The following is a 26,583-nucleotide window of genomic DNA, read 5'->3' as shown; positions in this document are numbered from 1 at the left end:
ATGCCTGTTCCGGCTTCAAGCTTTAAAATAATAACTATTAAATTCAAAACTGTTCTTTCCATTCTTAACATGGTCTCATCTGCCTATGGGTTTTTGGTCCGAGAGTAATTTAGGAAATCTCTTTTACTCCACTTTTCTTACGTCTTGTAGCGACTTATTTCATAATCATTAATTCATAAGATTGTCCATTATTTATAGTTTCTTAAATTTTTTTTTAATTCGCTTAGTGGGGGGTGGAGTCCAGCTGGATCCACTCGGCACGGCGGCCGCTGATTGGCCTATTGTAGCCTGCCCCGGGTGATAATGATGGAGAATTTTGTGGAAGTACTCGGAGAAAACCAGCCCCAGAGCCACTTTGTCCACCACAAATCCCACTTGACCAGACCCGGGATCGAACCCAGGCCGCCGCGGTGGGAAGCCAGCGAATAACCGCTTGAGCTATGGCACGACCCTTATTTGTAGTTCATATCTTGACTCTTTATTATGTCTGTGATCAGTAAATCAGTAACCTGACGAAGCTCTCAGGAAGCAAACACCAGCAGCTTCTAATGTAGCTCTCTGTCTTCCGGTCAGTTTCCTGCCCGAAATCCCACAGAGAAGATTTCCTATTGCCATAATACTCACATTATGGAAGGTTAGTAGTGTCACCTGCCTAACGTTACCGGCAAAGATTCTAATAAGTGCACCACATATTTATTGAAATCTTTGTCGTTTTACATTGATATCCATTTGCTTATCAGAATTCACATTAAAACCTTACTTATTTACTCACGGAGCTGAACCCTTCTGGAGGAGCCGCCAATTCGGCAGCCACTCAAGAATTTTCCACAATTTTATGGAACCTGAAGGTTCATTACCGTGATCACAACAGCCCTTCACTTGTCCATATCCTGAGCCAGATCAATCCAATCCATACCATCTCATCCTACCTAAGTTCCATTTTAAAATTGTCCACCCAACTACGTCTTGGTCTTCCAGTGGTCTCTTTCTCTCTGGTTTTCCCACCAATATCCTATATGTATTCCTATACTTTCCCATTCGTGCCACATGCCCTGCCAATCTCATCCTTCTTGACCTAGTCATTCTAATTATACTTGGAGAAGGGTACAAGTTATGAAGCTTGTCATTATGTAGTTTTTTCCAACTTCCTGTCACATCATCTCTCTTCGGTCCAAATATTCTCAATTCTTTCGTCAACCGCCCTCAGTCTGTGTTCCTCCCGTAATGTCAGAGACCAAGTTTCACACCCATACAAAGCAACAGGCAAAATTATAATTTTGTATATTATAATTTTTATTTATTTTTGGACCTCAGATAAGACAAAAATCCTTTAGACCACTCCCTTATTTTGAAAAATTAAATGAGATTTGTGAGATCAACTGACCGTCAGTGTATATGAGTATCCTGCCCGTTTTTGCTAGGAAATGTCTCGGTAAACGTTTTCCCGCCATACTGAATGCATAAGCAATGATAGAAGAAGTGCTGAATGTGATGTTTCTATGCGGTCCGTGCGGTATCAAATATTCAATATGCAGTAAAAGGAAAGTATGCACTTAGTTCTCTGAATTCTTGTTATTTTCTCAGATTGTCTTCTTACCTAGCTACAATCACCAGTTCATCAGCGAAAAGTAAATTATTGAACGCAATTTTGTTTATATAAAATATTCTTCCGGTTCAATCTTCCACATATTTATTACTTCCTCTGCATATAGGTGAACAAGGTGGGAGGTAATCCCTTACACTTCCATGTCCACGAACTGATTTATATATTTTTCCCCATTTTCTTCTTCTCACTCAAATATAATTTGAGTTTCACAACGCGGACTGCTCTCGCCAGCCGTGGCGGAAAGCCTCCCTCCATCATAGCATTCGCTTTGTCCAAGGCTTATTCATAATCAAAACACGCTAGGAATGCTGGGAGATATATTCCTCCCTCTAGCACAGCCAGCCCCAAGCCCGACTGAGAGACTTGGGTGGGGGAGAACATCTTATTAAGAAATCGAGAGCTCAACTGACCCCGCTTAGCACCCATAAGGATCCGTTGTTCAGGGTTACAAGTCTACTTCGCAACGTTGCTGAGGTATCATTGTGTAACACGGAAAATATAGGGGTTTAGTGTGAATTAAAGAAGCTGTACAAGGCAGGAGTTGGAAAAAAAAAGAGGAATATATATATATATATATAGAATATTGGTGGGAAAGCGAGAAGAACAGAAACCACTTTGGAAACCAAGATGTAGTTGGGTGGATAATATTAAAATGGATCTTATAGAAGAAGGATTGTGTTGTATGGACAGGATTGATCTGTCTTAAGATAGGGAGCAGCGGAGGGATTTTTTGAACACAGTAATGAAATTTCGGGTTCTATATAATGTTGGAAAATTTTTGAGTAGCTGCACCACTGATGAGCCCTCAAGAAGAGCTCAGCTCCGTGCAGTTAGTTAGTTTAGTACATGAGCTATGCTTCCATAACCCGACGTCACACTCGCATACTCTGTATAATCCTGAATTTAATGTGACGCCTAATTTCTCCAACGCGAATATAAAGAAAAAAGTGTAAATGACAAAACTCAATATGTAATTTAATTAGAAATATCAATTAAAACTACTCATATTCTTCTTCATATACAATTCTATAAAATAAAACCGTGGCGTTTAGTCCATAAGCGAAATATACCGATCAAGCGACCACCGCTGGTCGGCGAAGTTAGTGCCAACTTTTGCTGATAGAGGGTGTCGCGTGGTCAGCGCAACGAATTTCCCCCACCCCCCGGGCTATTAATTTCGGTTTTCTAGACCATAGCCCCTACTTTTCCATTCAAGTAGCTCCTCAATTATCCTCAAGAGGCTGAGTGGACCCCGTTCCAGACCCACTACTTCTCAGAGAATATTGTAGCGCCGGGAATCGAACCCGGGGCCACTGAATTTGTAGCCAGGAACTCTGACCGCTAGACCACNTATAAAATAAAACCGTGGCGTTTAGTCCATAAGCGAAATATACCGACCAAGCGACCACCGCTGGTCGACGAAGTTAGTGCCAACTTTTGCGGATAGAGGGTGTCGCGTGGTCAGCGCAACGAATTTCCCCCACCCCCGGGCTATTAATTTCGGTTTTCTAGACCATAGCCCCTACTTTTCCATTCAAGTAGCTCCTCAATTATCCTCAAGAGGCTGAGTGGACCCCGTTCCAGACCCACTACTTCTCAGAGAATATTGTAGCGCCGGGAATCGAACCCGGGGCCACTGAATTTGTAGCCAGGAACTCTGACCGCTAGACCACAGAGGCGGTCCATATACAATTCTAAAGAACCCGAAAAAAGACGATCCTTCTTTTCTAAAAAGCAGTATTTAAAAACGAACATCGCCATACAAGGTCATGTCTCACTATATTCAAACCCAACAAAGAAATTTAATTAAGATTATTCACATCTGTGTGACATAAACCGCGGTCTTTCGAATGAATAATTGAAATAAGAGCAAAATGAAAGTAAGCTGTCACTGAAAGTCATGGACGCATATTTTTAAATCCAATGTGTTAATGTGTCTAAGATAGCATACAATAAAAATTATATTTGACAAATTTGAGTAAGTACTTGAAATCAATTTCTTGTTAAACAACGTTTCTGTGAGAGCGACTCCTGCAGTTGCGCAGTAAGAAACCATTCACGAACTGAGTCCATGGTTTACATAAGCACTGCTTAAAGTAGATGCTGTTTGCACAGATTAATAGCACTAGAATCCGCAAACACTGCAGTATATTGAGAAAGGCAATTAAGACCTATAGTTTTACTGTAGTGGATTCTGATTGCACTGGAAACCATGGCGACAGCATCTCTAGTCGAAATTACAAGTCAGAAACTTGGATAAGTTGGACAGAGCTGTTAGTACAATAACTGAAGCCATTTCATCTCGGCTAGTGAAACGTAAGTGTATAATTTTTATATGATGTCTTCAAAACATGTTTCAATCATTAATAACTGACAGATCGCCTTTGTACGAAATAAAGCGAGGCTAAAAGTAAGTAGCCACAAAGTGGTACAAAGAATTACCAGGAACATTCTTTGAAATTTAATAAGCACGATGAGAAATGTAAATAAATACATTGTAATTAGTGAAAGTCTCCCATATCCTGTTTGAACAAAATCTATGAAGAGGCTTATAAGACACATTGAGAAGCATATACAAGGCCTTGCACAAATGACGCACTTGCTTTAAAAACGAAATCGCCCAGAAAATTTTGATGCAAGCCTCTCACACCAAATTCCATCAATATCTTATGTATATAATTTCTTTCATACTTAAGCTTTTAGTAGGTCACGACCACTTCCTCTGCAAATCCCTCGCCGTCATCTCATACGTTTCGACGTCAAGAAGCACTGAGGTTGATACAGCATCATTACATGCTTATGAATACAGAGTACGACAGGTGCTCTTGTGAATAAAATAATTCAATTGTAATGCAATAATCGATGAATTTAAAACGGATAATGAGAAGTAGAAGGGCTAGAACATTTTTATTTCTCCCAGAGCGTCACACATATGCCTTGTCACGTGACGGTCTTGGCTGGTCTTCAGCTAAGCTCACTGGGCCGAACTCACTGATATGGAGCTGTTCACAGAGGCAGGTGTTTGTAGCACACGGGAATGGAGTGGATATTGCAAGGTTCGTGATCAGGAATGTTAGAAAATAATACCTTTCAAACTTCTCTGAAGAATTCGTCTCTTGACCGCTAATGGTTTCCAAACGCTTTCCCGTTCCTTTCAATAAGTACTTCCTTCCTTCTTATTTTTTTTATTTAATTACTGGAATATTTACAACCTACTCTCGATAATATGGAGCAATAAGTAAATTTGTTCTAAGCAGGTGTCTTGAGTAGAGACGTCATCCACTGATGATATTCTGACAGGTCCTGTAGAGGAACACTAATTAAATGGGTGACAAAAACTCCAAATTTTCACCAATGTAGGCCTAAAATAATATGAAGAGAAAGAATTATGGAATTATTAATATGTTATATTAATTGCAAGAATAGTATATTGTGACGTGTTACGCTATGCAGGACACCCTTCCCCCCCCCCGCCAGCGGTGACGTAACACCATCGGATAGCTGTCGTTACTAAGGTAACAGGCAAGTCAACACTCCTTCGCCTACCCCGCCAGCGGTGACGTAACACGGGATGCCGCCGTTGCTACTCAGCAGTAAACAACTCCCGACAGCGTTGCTAGGCTGTCGGCAAACACGGCGTCAGACAACAGTGATGCTTATTACGTAGCTGTTTTCTGTGTTGTCCGTAAGGAGGCTAAATAAGGAGCAGCGAAGACTATTCAAGAGTTATTTACGAGTTGGCCAGGGAAGAGTTACGAGTTGGCCAGAGAAGAGTATGCAGTCTAGTATTTGTAATACTGCAGATAGCAGTAGTTGTGAGATTGTAAACTTTGTGATTGTATGAGCGAGTGTGGAATAAAATTCGCTATATCCAATTAGGCGTGAAGTTATTTGTCGCGTTATACACCCAGCACGTGATAATATTATTTTGTATATGTGAGAGTAGAATTCGTCATATTTAAAATCTGGTATCCACAGAGTTGAATTTTATTAATCAACGCTTTTCTTTTTTTCTTCTTTTTTTTTAAGTCCTGAGAAAATTTTGAATAACGAAATGCGTAAAGTTAGGTTAGTTTTCTGCTGTGTTAATATGACAGAGTTGTTAACTTTAAAAACGGAACGAATATGGATATTTATGTTTTGGAAATTCATTTTCCTCAACTAATCCGAGAAGGGAAAATCTACGATGGTATCGATTATATTCAAAGCAAGTCATAAATTAGATTTGGTGTTTGTTTTGACTGCCAAGAAATGGCCTCAGCAACCCTAATTAAATATTGTATTCCTGCTTCCTGAAGGACTTAAGAGAGCCTCACACCTTTAACATTAATCAATTATGTGCTGAATTTATTTAAAAGTGTCTGTCGTTGATTTATTTGCATGCCTCAATTGTTCTGTCGTTCACTTACAACACTTTTCAAGCACCGAAATACGCAAAATGGTAGTTCACTAGGCAGTTGAAGTAGCTGCAAAATAAACAAGTCCGCATGCTACAAGGTTTGTTTGGTAAATGCAAATTATTTATTCACTTATTTCTACGTTGGGTCTTTGTTATTACGAATATCATTGAAGTTCTTATTTTACGAAGCACTGATCTGTGAAACGTGTGCAGAATCCAATAATGATTCCATGTTCTGTTCAGAGGTCGCAGAAAGCTGAAGGCAACACTGGAGAAGTAACAGCAACGGTAAATACTGAAGATCCTATGCGAATTTTGACGATCCAGCCAGTGGAGTGCGTCCATTTTTCTACTATGCGACACATTTATAAGATCATTAAATAAAATTCACTCACTCAGGGAGCTGAGCCCTTCTTGAGGAGCTGCCATATGTGCAGCTAATCAAGAACTTCCCAGCATATTATGCAAACCCCCGGGTTCATTACCATGTTTACAAGAGCACTCCACTTGTCCCTATCCTAAGTCAGATCAATCCAATTCATACCATCCCATCATATTTCTTTAAGATCCATTTTAATATTGGTTATATAGGTTATAGTGAACTTATTCAAAAGTAGTTACTTACGTAACTAATAGTACTAAGATTCTAAATTATATAAATTTATAATTTAATATACGAGTATAAACATAATGAGAAGATTTGAAGTTAATTTCTTTTCACGCCGTTTGCTGTTTTCTAAATTCATTCTGTACATACAAGAAATGAAGGCAATTGACTGAAACAGCGAATTAAAATGCGTTTGTAAGATTTGAGGTTTTCACGGCGGTGACTAAGAAGAAAGCAGTCTTCTGGGGTGTGTGGCACCGTGTAGATGTGATGTTAACCGACGTTTCGGAGGAACGTATCGCCTCCAACTTCAGGGTAGAAGGAAAAATAAGAAAATCCGCAAGCGAAGAGACCGTGAGGACCGGAACCTAACACACCTAACACGGTGATTTGTGTTTACGTTATTTAATTATAATTTAGAGTCAATAAACACACTAAATTGTTCAAAATATATATAGCCATTGATTCTGATATACTAGAAGAGAGATATGGGCTGTACCAGCTCTCTTGTTAAAGTACTCCCATACAGCATAGGTACGATGCCATAAATGAAAGTTGTCCTAACTCACAATTTTAACAAATAGCTTTCTAATTTGTAGGATTTTAGGTTTGTTTCTTTAACTTTCTAATTTGTACGTTTTCATGAACAAAGATGAACTTGGCTCAAGTTAGCATAGAATTGTATGTGGAGACTGGCAATAAGAACTCCAACTGACTTACTATTAATATCAGATATCTGAAGTACATAGTTACATGCTGTGAGGTTTGATAAGAACTTGTATAAAGTTACAGGGTTACCAACCACTACTTAATGGCCCTGTTCCTGAATTGCGCTTTGTATCCGGAAAAGCGAACTTACGGAAAACTTTCTGATGCTAGCAATGACGAAAGCGCCTACTGGAGAGCGCATGCGTTAAAGAGCTGTTCAGCTGAAATGGGAATTATCACGGTAGTGTGCACTCACAGAGACACACAGAAGCACGCGGTGCTTTCAAAGTGCGTGAAAAAATAGGTGACATTGAACACGTAACATAAATAAGATTTGCTGACGTGAAGAATTCAAGACTGGTGCAATATTGAAGAGTGTGATAATTTACTAGGCATAAATTGTGTTCATTTAATGACGCTGACAGTGAATCACGCTCTTTGGAATGACTGGATGTTTGTGAACAATGAATTGAAGAGGATTTGGAAGGAAACAGTCGTGGGATAACTTAAGATAAAGTTCTGACATCAAAACAGGAGAATATTTCCTCGTTATGGAAGACAATATACAGTAGGTTAAGGGAGGGGATATGTTGTAGTGAGTGAGGGTGCTCACAGGCTGCAAGTGAGTGCGGAAATCAAACCCAGTACCTGCCCTTGAAGACCAGCAAGAGGGAACACTTCGCTTTCGGAAACCTAAAAAAGGAGGACTTTATAAATTTACATGGTTATATTTCATAATCTCTTTATATTCGGATTTAAGTACTAGTTGACACAAATGTTAAATACCTTTCAATATATTACATAAAAATATTGTATAAAAATATGTAATCTTATCATGAAGTATTCGAAAGAAGTTTGCATTAATTCAATGATTACATGTTAATTTTGGAGACTGTGTTGTAGCCGCTGTAGTAATTGGCTGGCGTTTCTGCATCTAAGAGTACAGCAACATCTAATGTGTCATGTTGTTTATAAAGAAGGAAATATGCACTTACTCATGGAGCTGAGCCCTTCTTCGGAAGCTGCCAAATGTGCAGCTACTCAAGAACTTCCCAGCACTTTATGGAACCCGAAGGTACATTACCGTGTTGACAAGAGCCCTCCGCTGCTCCCTATCCTGAGCCGGATAAATCCAATCCATACCATCCCATCCTATCTCTCTAAGATCCATTTTAATATTGGCCACCGACTTACGTGTTGGCCTTCCCAGTGGTCTCCTTCCTTCTGGCTTTCCCACCAATATCCTATATGCAATCCTCGTCTCCCCCATTCGTGCTATATGCCCTGCCCACCTCATCCTTCACTTGATCATTCTAATTATGCCTGAAGAAGAGTACAAGTTATGGAGCTCCTCATTATGAAGTTTCCTCCGACCTCCTGTCACTTCATCTCTCTTCGATCCAAATATTCTCCTCAGCACCCTCTTCTCAAACACCCTCAGTCTATGTTCTTCCCTTTATGTCTGAGACGAAGTTTCACACCCATATAGAACTAGAGGAAAAATTATAGTTTTGTATATTTTCAAGAGCCGTAATTAATATAATTAGCGGGTTTCTTTATACCAAGCAAGAAAATAGCGTGAAGCAAGCAGCAAGAACGACCCTCCGAAATGTTGGGTGACTTCCACACGACATTACACGACATTACATGCCAGAGAATAAAACACTTCATAACCACCGCTGAAAGAACCTCAAATCCTGTATTTTTGTAATAATTCACCAACAAACGAATAACGTTGTTACTGACCGGATACTGGAGAGAGAGTGTTTATTGATGGCTTGTAATTTTAGGCCCTTTTCCCATTTTGATTTGGTACAACTATAGGACTCGGAGACGCGAACAACACTGCTGAAGTTTTAATTAGCTGTTTGGTTCTGTTCAGTCGTGTGATTATATAGAGCAATTATAACTTACTTAACAAGCGAAAATGTTTTATATGGTTTTTTTTCTAACTACGAAAGCAAAGTCTACTCTAATGCGTGCAGTATATACTTAACCTACTTTCTTAGCTGCCACGTGTGCTGGAGCATTGTTCTGGAAAAGAAATGCCTTGATAAACATTAACCTGGCAAGTTCCCCCCCCCCATAAACGCAGCACAAAACTAACGGCGGATGAAGCTCAGTAGCTTATCTCAAGCGTCTTTAAGCAGGATCCAATTTACCCAAATCTGTTAAGTTAGTTTAGAAGCAAAGCCGAATATCCCTTGAGAGCAAAGTTATTGGCATAAATGAAGATGCCCTCCTGAAATCGACAGTTTGCATCTAGGCGCTAAGTTATATACTGTCATTAACAGTGACTAGACACGGGGTTTGGGTTAGTAATCGGATTGATTGAACACTTACAAACCGTAACTACACGTAATTATGGAGCCGGGATAGCGCAGTCGGTATTGCGACTGCCTACATGCTGGACGACAAGGGTTCGGAATTTGAGTTTCGGCACAGTCAAGAATTTTCTGTTCTCTACGTTGTCCAGACCGGCTCTGGGGCCCATCCCGCCTCCTATACAATGGGTACCGGGTCGTTTTATCCCGTGTTAAAGCGGCCGGGGTGTGAAGCTGACCATTCACCTCCAATTAGTACCGAGGTCAAGAAAATTTGGGTGTACACATCCACTCCCCCATACGCCTTCTTGGCGTAGTGCTTAAATAGTTAAGCACAGGAACAACTTTATTTGACATGTAATTATAATGCTCTCACTAATTCGCTCACTCCTTACTACAGCACATGCTAAGTGTTCTCAGGCTGCTATATCTTCACCACTCGTTGCCTGGTAACGGGTCTCAACAATTTTCTCTTTCGCTAACGTCGTTACCTGCCTTCTGCCGGTAGCGGAGGACACAAATTTCTCCACATGAATTTGCGTAATATTCCCTCATGACATTACACTTGTATAATACTGACCAGCTCGAAATTCTAAATGACCACACATTTCGTTGAACAGTGTAACAATTCTCGCTCTAGACATGCGTACTGTACATGCATATCTTAGTAAGAGCAGCTTAGTCCTTTCAGTGCAATTTATGGCCGCTTCTGTTAACATTTCTTGGTTTAACGGCTGTATTATGTATACAGTAATATGGCTCTCATGACAAATTATCAATTCCTTTACATTACTTACTTACTCATGGAGCCGAGCCCTTCTTGAGGAGCCGGCAATTCTGCAGGTACTCAAGAATTTCTCAGAATTTTTAGGAACCCGAAGGCTCATTACTGTCTTCACAAGAGCCCTCCACTGATCCCTATCCTGAGCCAGATCAATCCAGTCCATACCATACCACCCTATCTCTCTAAGGTCCATTTTAATATTGTTCACCCACCTACGCCTTGGTCAATTCCATTACATTAGTACAGTTTATTTAATATGAAACGCTAGAGAAAATGGGCTAGCATTTGATATTCAGTAATTACGCTGTTGATAATAAATATATCTCAGCTGGGATGTTGCCAAGAAGATTCTCCTCTCAAAGTAGAGGGCGTGTATGTGTAAAAATGAGAGAAGCTGCGTGCGTTTTGCAGGACATCTGAAATGCCGTAGAGACACTAAATCAGCTATATTCCTCCGAGAAAAGAATCTTTATCTGGGCGCTTGGAAAGGCACTCCTTTGTGTGGCGGGCGTGACGGGCCAAGAAGAGGTGTATGGAGAAGTGGACGTAGAAGGGAGGGGGGCGGGAGAGAGCTCAGAATTCCCTTTGAGTAATCGACCCTCGGATAAATTTCTCTCTGGCTCGGTGTTTCTTATTGCTTGGTCGTGCGCCAAACGGCGCCATGTTCCTCTCGTTCTGCTGCAGTGGCTGTTGGCTGGGGCCCGCAAATCCCGGGGGCCGCAGACCCCGGACAATACTACATCATTTCCGTGTCAAAAACAGACACCACATAGCCCAGCCCAGCCCAGGTACCGCCCCCAGGCCATTTCGTCATACTTGTAAAATGGCGGAAAACACCACAATAATATAGATTGAGGTACAATTAATTATAACCACTACCATGTTTGAATTCAGAAGTCTACAAGGGTGGTGAATTCATTTTGTGTGTGTGTGTGTGTGTGTGTACAGACATTCACCTCAGCATTTAGAGCTTAAAATTGTCCTCAAAATCCATGTTCTGTCCTCAGAGTGAAAGGCCAAGTTTCACACCCGTTTAAGGGAACAGGTAAATTATAATCTGTTTTGATGGAGTCCTAGGGATCAGTTCTAAAATTCGAAGAGACAATTTTGCGACCTACATAGAAAGGCTGGGTACAACAGGTTACGTAATTGATGGTAATATATTTATGACATAAGAATGCAGAATAGATCACGAATTTATGGCTAAATAGGCGAGCAACCAGTCAGAGTTGTAGCGAAATGCGGACACAACAGTCAGTTAAGCAGGCGGTCAATAGAACATAATCAGATTCAATCTGATCTTCGATCTTCATGCAATTAGACTCCTTCAGAGGGGAAGATGTAGGAGTACCTACAGTACTACGAGAGTGGAAGCGTGTGTTCTAGCTAATTATGTGACGTAACAAACTGAGAGCCGGTCACGGTAGCCGAGCGGTCTAAGGCATGTACCGTCTTCGCTCGCTTGGAAACCGGGATCGTGGGTTCGAATCCCACTCAGGACATGGATGTTTAGTTTGTGTGTGTGTGCGTTTTTCTGTGTTTGTGTACAGGTAGAGGCCTTGCGACCAGCTGATCACCCGCCCAAGGAGTCCTACCGAATGTGTAAGATCTAGAAAAACCGAAGTGAACGGAGTTCATGGAGGTAGGCCTAGGCCCACTGGGGCTGTAAACAAACAAACAGAGATTCTATCATAAACCATACCCTGTTTTACTCCTTCCTAAATGTTCCTCCTTCAGAAACCTGCACTGTTCTTTAGAAAGAGTGTTGATATGGACTTGATTTGTTATAATTTTATTGTTCATATAGGCATGAAACATGATCTCAGTCTGTTAGGGAAGAAACTCTATTGCTGAAGTGCTAAGAGATGAGTGACATGGCTTGAGTCTGCAATGTAGAACCTCAAAATTCATGCTCTTTTTCAGGGAGGGAGAAAAGATCAAGCATAATAAAAATGCCGAGACATGTAGTGCTTTTTATTTACTGGCTCTATGCCCCCCTTGGGCCCTGGCCTCAGATTTTTTCAGTTTCATGATCATTTTACAGACGGTAGGACTCCTTGTGCTAATGATCGGCTCGTCGCAAGGCCTCTACCTAAATTTAACTTGTCTCATTTTGGTCCGTCACACTATTAATTACAAACAACACAGCACGCACGTGAACTGCACTCTAATAATAAGAACATAAAATCAAGAGAAATAAACGACATCTCCCACCATCAGGAGGAAAACAACATGACCCAATGTCGGCTCAAGATATTTTAACATAATAACTATTTTTTACATGGAAATTTTAATACAATTTTAAATACATTGGGAGGCTACTGTATGGAAAAGTGAACACCATATTGCGTGCAGTGAAAAAACCCCAGTCAGAATAACCAGGAAATACACTAAAAGAAACTCATCATAAGTAAATCTACACTTCAAGAAGAGCCATTGTGAGTGCCTAAGACAAACATCAAAACCAACCATGATAACAGAATTTATATAGAGAGCATTAGTCATATCTAAAGTGCATATTGTTAAAATATGTGATAGTATTTCCTTATCGTAGTGGTGCGCCTCTGAAGATGATTCTTTTGAATCGAATCATGTAAGGTGAATGAGGAATGAAGTGTTGTAGACTCGTATGTCACACTGGACTGAACTTTTCATTATCTACTCTGTAGTCTCTACCTAAACACAGGACAACACAAACACATACACATACTAAACATCCGTGCCTTGTGTGGGATTCGAATCCAAGATCCCGGCATCCGAGCGAGCAAAGACAGTGCATGCCTTAGACCGCTCGGCTACCGTGACCGGCGAGACATGTAGTACGCACAGGGAAGTTTATATATTGAGACACCAAGGCAAGAAATGGGTGAGTCGCATGGTCCATCAATAGCAAAACATTTTATAAGACATATTTCGGTCATTTCAGGCCATTATCGGTAAGCATCTTCTGTAAAAAAGTGAGGGGTCTCCTCTAGAAAGCCAAGGCAAGAGGTCACTTGGGATGCTTAGGTGTAAATTAAAGTATAATAACGAGTAATATCCAAACTGATTAGAGAAATGGAAAGTGAAAGGTGACAAAGAAAGTTCAGCTGACCTCCACCGTTTTGAAGAAGGCGCTGCTAGCGAACTTTAATCTTTAACCTTACTCTCCGAAACCCTTGCGTGTACTGACAATCCGTCCAACCCACCCCTCTAATTAGATTTCGTCCACTTACAGCGAAAATGGCGTGCATGAAGCATCTGTACATATTTCTAGTTCAGATCTCCGTTTAATATGCCGTACCCAGCTCCAGAACGCCAACAGTTCCGTCAGAATTTTCCCCCATTTTACTTTTATTTCCCTTGCATTTTTATCTACTGTGAGACGTGTTGCGTTAAGTTTTATGGTTCCGTTGTTTAAATTTCGGGTATATTTGACTGTTTCCGTTTCAATTATCGCTAATAATTATAAGGCAGCAGGAAATTAATGAAAATGTAATGTCTCTGAACCGGGAACTGAGGAGAATACTTCGATATAAGGGAGATGAAGTAACAGAGGTTGCATAAAATTACTTAATAAGGAGATTCGTAATTAGTACTCTTCATAAAATATTATTAACCCTACGAGGGCGACAAGGATCCGGTATATAGCACGTGTTGGGAAGATAAGGAGTCCGTGAAAATTATCAGTCGAAAAACCTGGGAAGTGACGTAGGTGTAGATGGTAGGAAAATCTTATAAGGGACTTTAAAAAATTAGTTACGAGGATGTGAACTGCATCTGTATCGAGTCCAGATGCGGATTGTTTTCAGAACTGCAATGAATTGCGGCCCAGACTGAGATAGCCGGAAGATGTGAAGTACAATTTACAGCGGCTAAAATTGAGGAGGCGGGTCACGGTAGCCAAGCGGTCTAAGGCATGCACTGTCTTCGCTCGCGCGGAAGCCGGGATCGTGGGTTCGGATCTGTTTCCTGTGAGGTACGAACTGAATTCTTATATATTATTCTTATACATTGCCAGTCACTGTAGCCGAGCGGTGTAAGGCATGCACTGTCTTCGCTCGCTCGGAAGCCGGGATCGTGGGTTCGAATCCCACTCAGGACATGGATGTTTGTGTACGTTTTTCTGTGTTTGTGTACAGATAGAGGCCTTGCGACGAGCTAATCATCCGCTCAAGGAGTCCTACCGTATGTCTAAGATCTAGTGAACCGAACGGAGAGTTTCATGGAAGTAGGCCTAGGGCCAAATGAGGGCTGTAGCGCCGATGAAAAAAAAAATTGAGGAGATAAAGGCAAAAGACGAATTAGGCAGAAGAATTGTTAGGGTTCTTAGAGACCCTCGGTGTAAAGAAGTACTCAATTAAGTAACAAGGTAACAAAATGTACCTACTGATAAGACAAATGTAGAGGAATTCTTGACTAAGTGAGAGATTATTAACTTCCTAAGGAGGAGACATAGCTACCTGCATTTAGTAATGTGAAAATTATCCATGTGCTTAACTACTTAAGGCGTATTGAAAAGCAAGTACCTTTTTCAAATTCTTTTAATGGAAAGAGGGGATCTGTACTTGTCCTGGGATCATGAGCCCTATGCTGTTATCGCAATCGGACGAATGTTGAGGCCGATACGAAGCGGAGCAAACGCTTATCACGTAACGTGGTTCAAATTGGCTCTGAAGCCGAATTCTCCTTTCGTTGATACTTGTGTCTGTGCCAAGAGTCCCCCCCCCCCAGAATTGTACATTACCGAGCTGTTGTTCGATCTTCTCGAGTTCCTTACAAGTCCCGTACTTCCTCCTCATCGTATTTGACCTCTTGCATTCAACTAAATACTCTAGCAAAAAGATACTGAAACTTGTCGTACTTTATTCCTATCGTGAAAAATGCAGCTTTCTGGGACGTGGCGCCGTGTAGATATTGTGTAAACCGAGGTTTCGGAGGAACGTATCACCTCAGGTGGCTGTAGTCACTTGCTCACGCTGGTTCGTCGCTAGCGGATTTTTATACCCTGAAGATGGAGGCGATATTTTCCTCCGAAACGTCGGTTTACACAATATCTACACGGCACCACATCCAAGAAGACGGCCTTCTTCATAGTCACCGCCGTGAAAACATCAAATCTTACACATTCCTATCGTGTTTACTAAGAATGTATACAAAAATTCATATGCCTCAATACCTTCTTCTTCTCCAAAAAAATCCTTCACGTTTCTTACATACTGTCACTTGGGTTTTTATGTATGTTTACTTCTATAGGTCTGGGGTTTGAATCTCTGCCCAGAGACTGTATATTCTAAGTGTTCTTGTTTGCCTCAGTCTCTCCGAGAAAACTCACGGATAGTATCTCAAATGATGAGACGAGAGCTTTCTTATATATCCCTTCCAATTTATTATAATTATATGTATATCATCTACTGAAAGCTTCGATAGATAAATAATTACAGCTAAAGTGGATACACTCTAGGAAACCGGAGTTTATCTTAACCTGTGTTCTGCGCCATGCAACAATAGAGGGCTGTGTTTTCTGTGCGTGGTCCGTGCCTAGAAGATATGAGAGAATACTGGAGTGGGAATTAACTTCACTTGAATTCCAGAGTTCCAAGGGAACAGCAGTGTGGCCAGAAGACGAATTAGTGTGTGACGTTACATGTGCTGTAGTCGCAGTAATCTTGAGAGTGTAAGGCCTAATTGTAGTTACGACTAGTGAAGTTCCAATAAACCGATTTACCAATCCAAATCCACGTCTTGGAAACTAAAACACGTGACAATAACTTTCTACCTCGAGCGATTGAGGAAAAGAACTGAAACGTGCCTATAGATTTTAATGATAGGCATTACTCTCGACAGTTGCAGTCTACAACATAAGTAAAATTAGGATTGAATACCATTAGATGGAAAATATTTTTAATAACAAAATAATGCCTATATGTATTTCGGCCAATGATGACCATTATATCGCTCTCACCACCAACAGGACCGACACAACACAACGACTTACGAGGAAAATCGCGACCATTGTGCTTCACAGCCAGGTTCTAGTCAATCGAAAATGTTGCTATTTTGGATACTACTGCTTTAAAACTTACGATAAACGTGCATGTGATGTGTGTGAAGCACTTCCTTCGAAGGAATGGTCGCCTTCCTATAACTGATAACACTGGCCGAAACACGTAAAGCTTCATTTTGTTATTAAAACATTGTTGCATTTGATGTAATTTAATCCTAATTCTACTTGTTCCTATGCATACAATTACTTGCTTACTTACGGAGCTCATCCCTTCTTTGAGGATCCGCCAATTCTGCAGTTACTCATGAATTTCTCAGCATTTTATGGAACACGAAGGTTCATTACCTTATTCATAAGAGCATTCCAGTGGTCCTTATCCTGAGCCAGATCAATCAAATTCATATCATCCAAACTTATCACTCTAAGATCAATTGTAATATTGTTCACCCACTTACGTCTTGGTCCTCCAGTGGTCTCTTTCCTTCTGGCTTTCTCACCAATATCCTATATGCATTTCTCTTCCACCTCATTCGTACTACATTCCGTGCCCACCTCATCCTCCTTGACTTGATCATTCTAATTATACTTGGAGAAGAGTACAAGTTATGAATCTCCTCATTATGCAGTTTTATACATATAATTAAAAATTTTAAAAAATTAGTGAAGTTACATGATGAGGCGTTTAATATAGGGAAACGTAAGCTGCTATGAGTTGCAAGGCATTAAGGAACACAACATGCGTGTACATTAAGATGAACGTAATGTAGTCAGCCTCGCGGATGTAACGATACTGCTAGGATCCATTTATCTGTTGAAGCAGAGCGCCTCTCTTGCTAACTAGGAGACACAGACGAGAATTATGTTCGATCTCTGCTAGTGACTGAACAAAGACATAAGGTTCGAAGAAAAATCAGAAAAGGACGGACTCAATTTTATATTTCTTGCCTTGGTGTACCGCGCATTCAAAAGGAAAGATTGTACGCAACAAGAAAACACTGCACCGTTGGGTTTAAATATTGCTGTTAAAATGGTTAGAGAAGGAGATCTTTAATTAATTTATAAAGTTTACTTTAAAAACGAGGTCTCAGAAATATTTTATGAAAGTAAAAATGAACAAATAACTTTGTTTACAATTTAACTTTCTTCAGTGTCAATAATAATTTTAATTTTATTCATTGTGGCCTTAAACATCAATTAAAGACTTCAACTTAAATTATAAAACTGAAATCAAAGTTAACATGAAATATGAACGAAGATCCTTCATATGTTTTGAAAACATAAACGCATGGTAGACAGACATATTCCATTTTCTTATTCTTCGGTGCGACTGGACCAACGGTCCACACATTTCCTGATTTCACCAGAATAAATTGTCACGTGTATTAGTGACTAAGACGCGGGTTTGGAATGGTGAATCGGTTTATTTGATATTCAATAGTCGTAACTACAAATAGTTGTGTCACTTTAACACGCCAGTCTTCTATTCACTTCTTTTGTAAGCGCTCTTTACTAGTCTCTTAACTGTCTTGAGCTCTCCTGAACTCTCCTCACACTTCCTGACTTAACTAATGTCAACGTCAAAGTCACATTGAGACTAACGGCCAGTCAGTCACTAAGTCTTGGTGTCGAGTCCCATCTGGGGCTCATCACCAGATATTTATTGCTGTTATTTTGTTGCTAGTGGGGTGGGACTAAGCCCCTTGTACTACGGCCACTTCTGGCCTATTGTACCAGCCCCAGATGATAGGTGAGGGTGATTGTGGAGCAATTGGTGGAATGAAGATTGGCAGGGGAAACCAAAGTACTCGGAGAAAGCCTGCCCCAGCCCCACTTTGTCCACCACAAATCCCACTTGACCAGACCCGGGATCGAACTTGGGCCGCCGCGGTGGGAAGCCAGCGACTAACCGCTTGAGCTATGGCGCGGCCTATTGCTGTTTGACAGTCACAGTCTTGTTTTCTGTGGGGCGTCCTCTCTGATGAGAGGACAGGTCTGTCTTATGTAGAGGAGATGGACAAAAATATGGAAACACCTCGTGAAATGCATGCCTGAATTGAAGTGTTTATTTTAGCGACGTTTGTAGGTGACGCTGACGTATCTGCCCAACACCACTACCTGTACAACCTCCGCAATACGTTGCAAGCTTCGTCTGTTGTCGAGACAGTGTTCTGTGCAGTTTCTCGTGCATCACGTCAGAGCTAACACAATTGGAACGCGGACAAATTGTTGGGGCCCATACGGTGGGTGCTTCCGTAAACAAGGTAACGAGGTTTTTGGTGTATCGCGAGGCACAGTATCCAAGATTAAGACCGCACACAGGATGACTAGAAAAACCGCATCCGATAAATACCAGCGTGGATGGAAATGTGTCTTGAGTGACCGAGACAGACGAACATTGCGGAGGATTGTGACGAAAAATAAGAAGACTATAGCTGCAAAAGTGACTGCTGAACTGAATGTCACGCTCACAAACCCTGTCAGCACCAAAACAGTACGAAGGGAACCCCACGAGCAGGGTATTTCTGGACGAGCTGCAATTCCAAAGCCACTCATCAGTGATCAAAATGCCACTAAGAGGACAGTGTGGTGCCGAAGTCATAAAACCTGGACTTTGGAGCAATGGAAGGCGGTCGTTTGGTCGGATGAGTCCACCTTCACACTGTTTCCGACTTCTGGCCGAATTTACGTCTGAAGAACGCCATCCCAAGCTTACGATCCGGGTTGTTTGCTGCCAAGAGTGAAACATGGCGGGGGCTCGATATGGGCAGCCATATCGTGGTATTCTGTCGGACCCATCATTACCCTGCAAGGTCACGTCACTGCCAACGACTATGTGACCATTTTGGGTGACCAGGTCCATCCCATGGTACAAACTTTGTTCCCCAGTGGTGATGCCATTTACCAAGCCAACAGTGCCCGTGTTCACACAGCTCACATCGTCCAGGACTGGTTTTCTGAGCACTAAGATGAAGTGACACATCTTCCATGGCCCCCACAATCGCCAGATATCAATATTATTAGCCTTTGTGGTCTGTTTTGGAGAGCAATCTGCGTGCGCGCTATCCACCTCCATCGTCGATAACAGAACTTGCCAATGTTTTGCAGGAAGAATGGTACAAGATTCCCTTGCAAATCATACAGGACCTCTATTTATCCATTCCAATGAGACTGCAAGCAGTTCTTCAAGCCAGAGGTTGTCCAATACCATTTTAGTCACGGTAATGTGTTTTTTGTTGGGTGTTTCTATATTTTTGTCCATCCCGTGTATATGCTGTTGGTCCTTGCCAGCACAGGCTTTCTTATGTCCGAGTCCCTAGGTACTCGCGACTATATTTTACTGTCTCAGATTTGAGACTTCCCTTTTTGTCGCCTCCTACGACTCGCAGGTCACGGTGGAGGTATTCGACCCCGCCTCCACAAGGGCGTCTGACTTAACCTTAAACAGATATTCATAATATAGGCGCCGCACTGACAACACAGACAAGTCACGTGATAGTACTGTTGTATTGTGATGTCATTGCGCCTGCGTGGAAGTCTGTTTACTGAGCCGTTGCGTAGAAGCGGGTTCCGTAACCTCGTTGTTCCATTGTTGCGAGAGAGTATCGCGTGTGTTTACAGGTCTGTTAGCTAGCAACGCTCTGGCCATCCACGTTAGAATATGTGCAGTTCAATTTTAAACTACCCTTTCACTCAGTCGTGCTCGCTGCTAATGTAATTGCGTCAGTGTTACTCCTCTGGTTGTCCCGAATACGACAATATACTGCATGTTCCTTAATCTGAAAGCATGTTTACAGTGATACACATCAATAACAAAACTCCTATCTACTGATTTCAACATTTTAATCAAAACTAAACTTTCGTCTAACTCATATATTTATCGCCATACAGAACTTGCGTTCTTCCGTAAATTTCACGAGTTCCCCCGCTTTCTGATAAAAAGAATCATATCACTCATTGATTGTTCTTCTGTGGTGCGTTCTACAAACAAAGCAGTCAGGTTAAACTTCATGTATTTATTACCTTTACTCAGAACCAATGAAAGCCAACAAAAAAAAAATGAGAGAAAATTCGTATTGTTCGAAATTCGCCATCCCTTTCATCGTTACCAATATAATTTTTAGATATTTTAGAGTAGATAATTTTTAGAGTATAAACCACACAGCAAAACATACCACATAAACTAGACAACACAATGACAGTAAAAATCGCCATCGTGGTAATGAGAGAGGAGATAAATTCGTGCTCAAATAACAGTTAATACGAACGTTACAGACATTACCACTTGCCAGAAATAATTCCGAGTCGGTATTCATGACAGAAGAACATGATGTGGAGATACGTATCTCCGGAAGAAGAACGGGACTGAAAATCTTGGAATTCTTACACTTCCGCTCTCCGTTAATTGGGCTAAATTTTAATGTTCATATTCCCTTTAATATCCTTGGGTTTAGATTATTTCTTGTCATGCAACGAAAACCAATTGGAGGCAAATCTATTTTACACAATTAAAAAGTTGCTTTTGGAAAATCAAACAAATCAGTTTTTATAAAAAATAATCTAATAATCCCTTTTCGACGTGAATATTTCTAAAAGGAGAATTAGATTCATTTTACTAATTATGAGGAAAAGAGTAATTTCTAGGAAACACACAAAGCTCTTTGTGGGCTAACCAGTTCGTCATAAGACCATTAAAGCATTGTTTTCCTTCTCCGTGAAAATGTGTAAGTCGCGAAATGAGTTCTATTGCACTAAACAGGGTGAAAGGTTAAGTAGATAAGTCATAGGTTTCGTGACCAAACAGACCTGAGAATTCTTCTATCATCGACTGAATTGATATCAAATCCTTGAATGTACTTTACGCAGGACGCGCGGGGTTTATGTAAGTGTGCTGGCGTCGAAAGGGCGAAGAAAGAGCCCTCATTAAATCATGACCATGGGAGTTAATATTAGCAAGAAATATGTGAGGATATGAATCTAATACAATTTGTTAAAACGAAGTTCATAACCAGAGTTGCATGTTCCGACAACTGCTAATAATTCCAGCTATCGCTTCTTGATTTTCTGGGCCTGTTTCCTATGGTAACAAAGTTAGTAATACTCACGGTGTCGACAGCCGCCGAGTCTTCGAGGCCACTGGCGACGCCGTTGGGTTGCTCCTGCATGGCTGCGAGCTGCGTCTCTTGGTTTTTCTCATTCTCGAGCCTCTGGGCTACACTGACGTGATTGGCTGCCGACGTCGTGGCCGCTCCATTGTGAGGTTTTGTAGCGTCCAACAGAACTTTGAGAGACGCGATGGCGTGAAGTTGAGTTGCCTTCTCATCCACCTTCCCTGCAACACATGGGGGAGCTGTTGTACGAGTGAGTCAGGACTCGCATACACACGCGCAGTGCTGCTACATGAGTCTCGACTCTCCGAGTTTCGTCAGAGGGGACAACCGCAAGTCGCCTGATTCGTGACACGAAATTAGGCTCAGGAGAGAGGGGATACCGAGACTGAATCTTCGGACTTCGGCGTTGGGTCGCTGTCTAATAGGATCGTTATATTTTTTGAACTCATATAATGTTTGCATTTCTTTTCGTGGTGTTAGACTGAATGCAATTTTTACATATGACGCACGAATTTGCTGCAAAGTTTTCTGAACGTTCTTCCGAAATCAATATTTTCAAATCAGTTCTCGAAAGAACGAACNCAGAAATAATCAAGGATTTAAGAGTATAATTTTTATTTTCTATGATATAGTATGACAGAGTAAATGTAACAGGTCTCTAGCAGTGATTTTGCAGTTAAGTGCACTATGGAGCCATGTCAGTAGCGTAGTTAGTTGAGACACTATGCTACAAGCCGGAAGGTCGCAGATTCGAATCCATATGAGGTCATTGGATTTTTTCAATTTACCTAATCCTTCCAGCCGCACTATGGTCCTCGGATCGAGTGAGCCTCTAACAGAAATGAGTACCCCTGGGGGATAAAGGGTGACCTGCGCGTAAGGCTGACAACATTATCGCCATCTGTGAGCCGTTTATCTAGAAAATGTGGGAGCCTCGACAGCTCACAACCCCATGGGCCTTCACGGCCTGTTTTTTTTTAATTTGCATAGTTGGGGGTGGAATCCAGTTGGGGCCACTCGGCAGGGCGGCCACTGATTGGCCTATTGTACCCGCTCCGGTTGATTATGATGATGGAGAATTTAGTGTAATGAAGATTGGCAGGGGAAACCGAAGTACTCGGAGAAAACCTACCCCAGTGCCACTTTGTCCACCACAAATCCCACTTGACCAGACCAGGGTTTGAAGCCGGACCGCCGCGGTGGGAAGCCAGCGACTAACCGCTTGAGCTATGGCGCGGCCTTCACGGCCTGTTACAGGGATAGCTTTACTTTTTCTACCTTAGTACCACTAATGGTCTTTTTCAGCGATGAATCAACTGCGTACGGTGAACGCAAGGGGAAATGATGAAATAAAAGTGGAGATGTAAAGAAATTTAGAAGAATGTTATGAAGTATATAAAACTGTCATGGAATAGACTTTAATATGTTTTAGGGAAATGTGATTATTCACCATGTCATTAACTACATGGATTTGTAATGAATTCTATAAAAGAATAAAACGTTTTCAAAGAAAATTGAGACAGCTTACTGTTAATGATATTTCCGAAAAAAAGCACACGAAATCTTCGTAGTTATGCGTGCAGTCTACTCTAAAGTCAACGGCTAAATTGCAATAGTTCTAAAAAAAACTTACGTATCTGATGGAGAGAACTGGTTCCGATCACCTCGGACAGCCGAGAATCTACTAATTATATTGATAGAATATTTACAAAAAAAGCAAGTGCTACAGAGAAAGAAGAACGAAAGTGAATGTCTTATTTCTAGTGTTAATTCCTGCGGTTCTATTGTGAGAATATTTACGTGCGTTCCATTTCTATGGCTCTCTAACAGGAAAGGCAGGCAAGGATGTTGCTGCCACGTCATGGCACACAGTTGGTCAGGTCTGAGTATGGTACATGTTTAAATGACATAATGTATATTATATTATACTATGTGCCTATGAAATGCCTATTTGATATGAAAGTATGTAAACTCTAGTTCATTTACAAGTTTTCTATGTACTCGTAGTTAAATATATTAAACTACAGGAATACCTTTCGAACTGTCAAGTGAACCACAGTCCTTTCGAGCTAGAACCAAAGATGGCATCGATTTTATATTAAAGCAAATATAGACATAATACTTCCACACCCTCGCACAGACACACAAACGCGTATGTATATATATATATACATGCCTGAAGTCCTTCTGATGAAACACCCTGCTAACCCATATGGTATCCTATTGAAGATTTATGTCCCCACAAATAGAGATGTTCAGTCCAGAGTACAGGGTTGTCGCGTTTCATGCGAGGATGCTTTCCTGAACACCTCGCATAATTCAAGACAATTTTTAAACACATACGTGATTCTTGCCGAATTTTTCGGAATTTGTATTTTTTCAAAATTTGCAAATAAAATGTATTAATATTTTCAATTTGCCAAACAAATCACTAGAGATAATTAGAAAAGCATAATTCGCTCATTAAATCGAGAAGTAACTTTCAAATTTTGTCAGTGCTTCTGTGTCACTAATACGCAGTGAACCTATTGAAAAGAGCAAACTAGTGTCCACATATTGTTTGAATCTATCTGAAAAAAAAAACATTATGACTGGGGCTTCGTATACTCGTAATCCGGTTATAAAATTGTAACAGCCAATATTAAAAAAGAATACAAAGTGCAAGTTTAAAGAAAATATTCAAAATAAGCTTTTTTTCATGCAAAAGAACTAAGCTACTTACAGAGAAGCTACTGTTGACAGATCCACCTAGCAGGCAGAATTAGAACTATCTGTAACCAAATCGTTCAGCATTTTGTCAGCGGACCCTTATCATAATCTCCCGCAGCATTGTTACAATTTTTGGGAGATTTATGATTGGTTCGTTGCAGGGATGACCTTTCTTTTCCATCCTGAAATCATGCAAAATCTTGTAGCTGGTATTAATTCATGAGGATTGAAACTGTGGGCGTCGCTTTGGACACCACAATTTGGCTGTTATCGAAAGATATTACGGATAATACATAGCAGTGATCTAGTAGCAGAGAGTAAAGAAACATATTTTTTGTTGGGCTAATAAACTCAAGGTCTGAGGATTGGGACTCCTTGTGAAAAAGCGAGATTTTACAAGGGAATTCTCTCCTAAATTTTCTTACACAAATTTCCAAAAATGCGTCATACATGATCGCTTGTCCCGATGTGTAATTCGTATGTGGAATTTCGATATAAGAAGAAATGTAAGTAATTTAATGTTTATCAGATATCAGGGGCTCCAGATTACATCTGCCGGGTACATAATGCATGAGACTGCTTCATAGTAGTCTCTCAACGATCTGATGGGAAGATATTGGAAACAAATTGTGAAATGTAAGCGTATAGGTTCTTGGCTTGTCGAATCTGCATTTGGCTTGGCTTTATGCCAGAATTGACTGCCTGCTCCACCTGTGCGGCAGAATGATTTCCGGAAGCTGTCACAAGATAGCACTGTAATTCAACATAATATTACAGACATATGGTAGCAAAAATAACTAAAATATTAACCAAAATGATAACGTCAATAATGCAAGAAGTGGAATAGAATGGAAGCTAATAAGAAATGAGTTAGTAGAAAATGAACTCACCATAACAAAGCAGATGAAGGAGACACTATATTTATATTCACAACAGAAGATTACACACAAAAGTAAATAATTTCATACAAGAGAATCAATTCGTGTTACTTAATAATACTCGTAAAAACACACAAAACTACCAAAATGTTATAAAAGATAATATAATATAAATAAAATATAATACATGTGATTGGCCGCGTTAGCAGTTCAATCCAGACACGAAATGCGTAGGTTTATGACACCGTGCGTCTTATGTCACTTCTTACCCGTTGCCGACCTCTCAGGGTGAGACATCTCACAAGCTATCAGCCCTCTGGACTCTTACGATGTCTAAAATGTTAAGAAATATGAAACTCTGTGATACTGAGAGACTGTCGAATTGAGAGGTGTAACCTAAAAGCTACGACTATACTTTGAACGACTTCCGCAATATAAAATCTGACACGTGGCCTTAAAAAAGCAGGAACCCCCTGCGTGGTTACGAAGGAGTCCATGTCACTGTCAAGGAGGTAATTTGTCAGCTCAGAAAACAATCGCAAATTGTGTCACAAGCGGAAGGTCAAAGTCAGAGCTTGTTCTGGCACACAACTCGGTTGGCATTTTAAGTAACTTTACTTCCTACTCACATTAACTCCACGGAGATGAGGCCTTCTTGAGAAAACGCCAGTTACTCAGCTACTCAAGTATCTTGCAACATTTTACGAAACCCGAAAATCCATAACCATATTCGCAAGAGCCCTCCACTGGACCCTATCGTGAGCGAGATGATACCAGTCCATACCACGCCATTCTTACTTACTTACTTACTTACTCATGGAACCTAGCCCTTCTGGAGGAGTAGCCAATTCTGCAGATACTTCTCAAAAATCTATCCTAATATTATATTCATACCTGCGGTAGGTTTTCCTAGTGGTCTCTTTCCTTCTGGCTTTCTCAAGAAAACCCTGCTATGCATTCATCCTCTCCCCCATGCGTGCTACATACCCTGTCCATCTCGTTGTCCTTAACTTGATCATTCTAATTATACTTGACGAAGGACGCAAGATGTGAAGTTTCTCACTTTTTATGCTTCTCCAACTTCTTTATTATTTCATTCCACTCTAGTCCAAATATTTTCCTCAGCATCTTGTCCTCAAAAAAATTCTGCTCATATAATCACAGAAATTATCAGAGAAAATGTTTCAACTGTGAACTACAATCGAAGGTTTTAAATATTTTTCCTAACTGAACCTGACCGCATACATGGCACTGTTCGTGTAACCAATGCAAACTTATGTACCCTGTGACCTAGTGGATATGCCGGCGGAAGATTAAGGTCATGCCAGAAGCAACGAAATCGGATATGACTACTGGAAGTCATCACATTTTTTGTCTTCTGATTTTTGTCTTTTGAGGAATATTACATTCTAACCGAAATATAGACTAGGAATTTTAGAAGTATTATTTTTATACCCTGTGTTATAACTTAAGA

At 40.7% G+C, this 26,583-nt stretch overlaps 1 protein-coding gene across 3 annotated transcripts in view; it reads right to left on the bottom strand.

The window, feature by feature from the left end:
- The window catches only part of LOC111865770 (sodium/potassium/calcium exchanger Nckx30C), a 267,900-nt gene that overhangs the window by 70,095 nt on the left and 171,222 nt on the right, over positions 1–26,583 (bottom strand). For 2 of the 3 annotated variants that reach the window (XM_033751953.1, XM_023854039.2), the window contains one exon: positions 21,517–21,761. In XM_033751953.1, the coding sequence (XP_033607844.1) occupies positions 21,517–21,761 (245 nt within the window). The remainder of the gene's footprint in view (positions 1–21,516; positions 21,762–26,583) is intronic. The other variant, XM_023854038.2, reaches the window with a different exon arrangement.

The sequence above is a fragment of the Cryptotermes secundus genome, unplaced genomic scaffold, assembly GCF_002891405.2.
Source record: "Cryptotermes secundus unplaced genomic scaffold, Csec_1.0 scaffold612, whole genome shotgun sequence".
NCBI lineage: Eukaryota > Metazoa > Arthropoda > Insecta > Blattodea > Kalotermitidae > Cryptotermes > Cryptotermes secundus.
The sequence above is the reverse complement of the archived record's forward strand: the minus strand, read 5'-3'. Positions and strand labels throughout refer to the sequence as shown.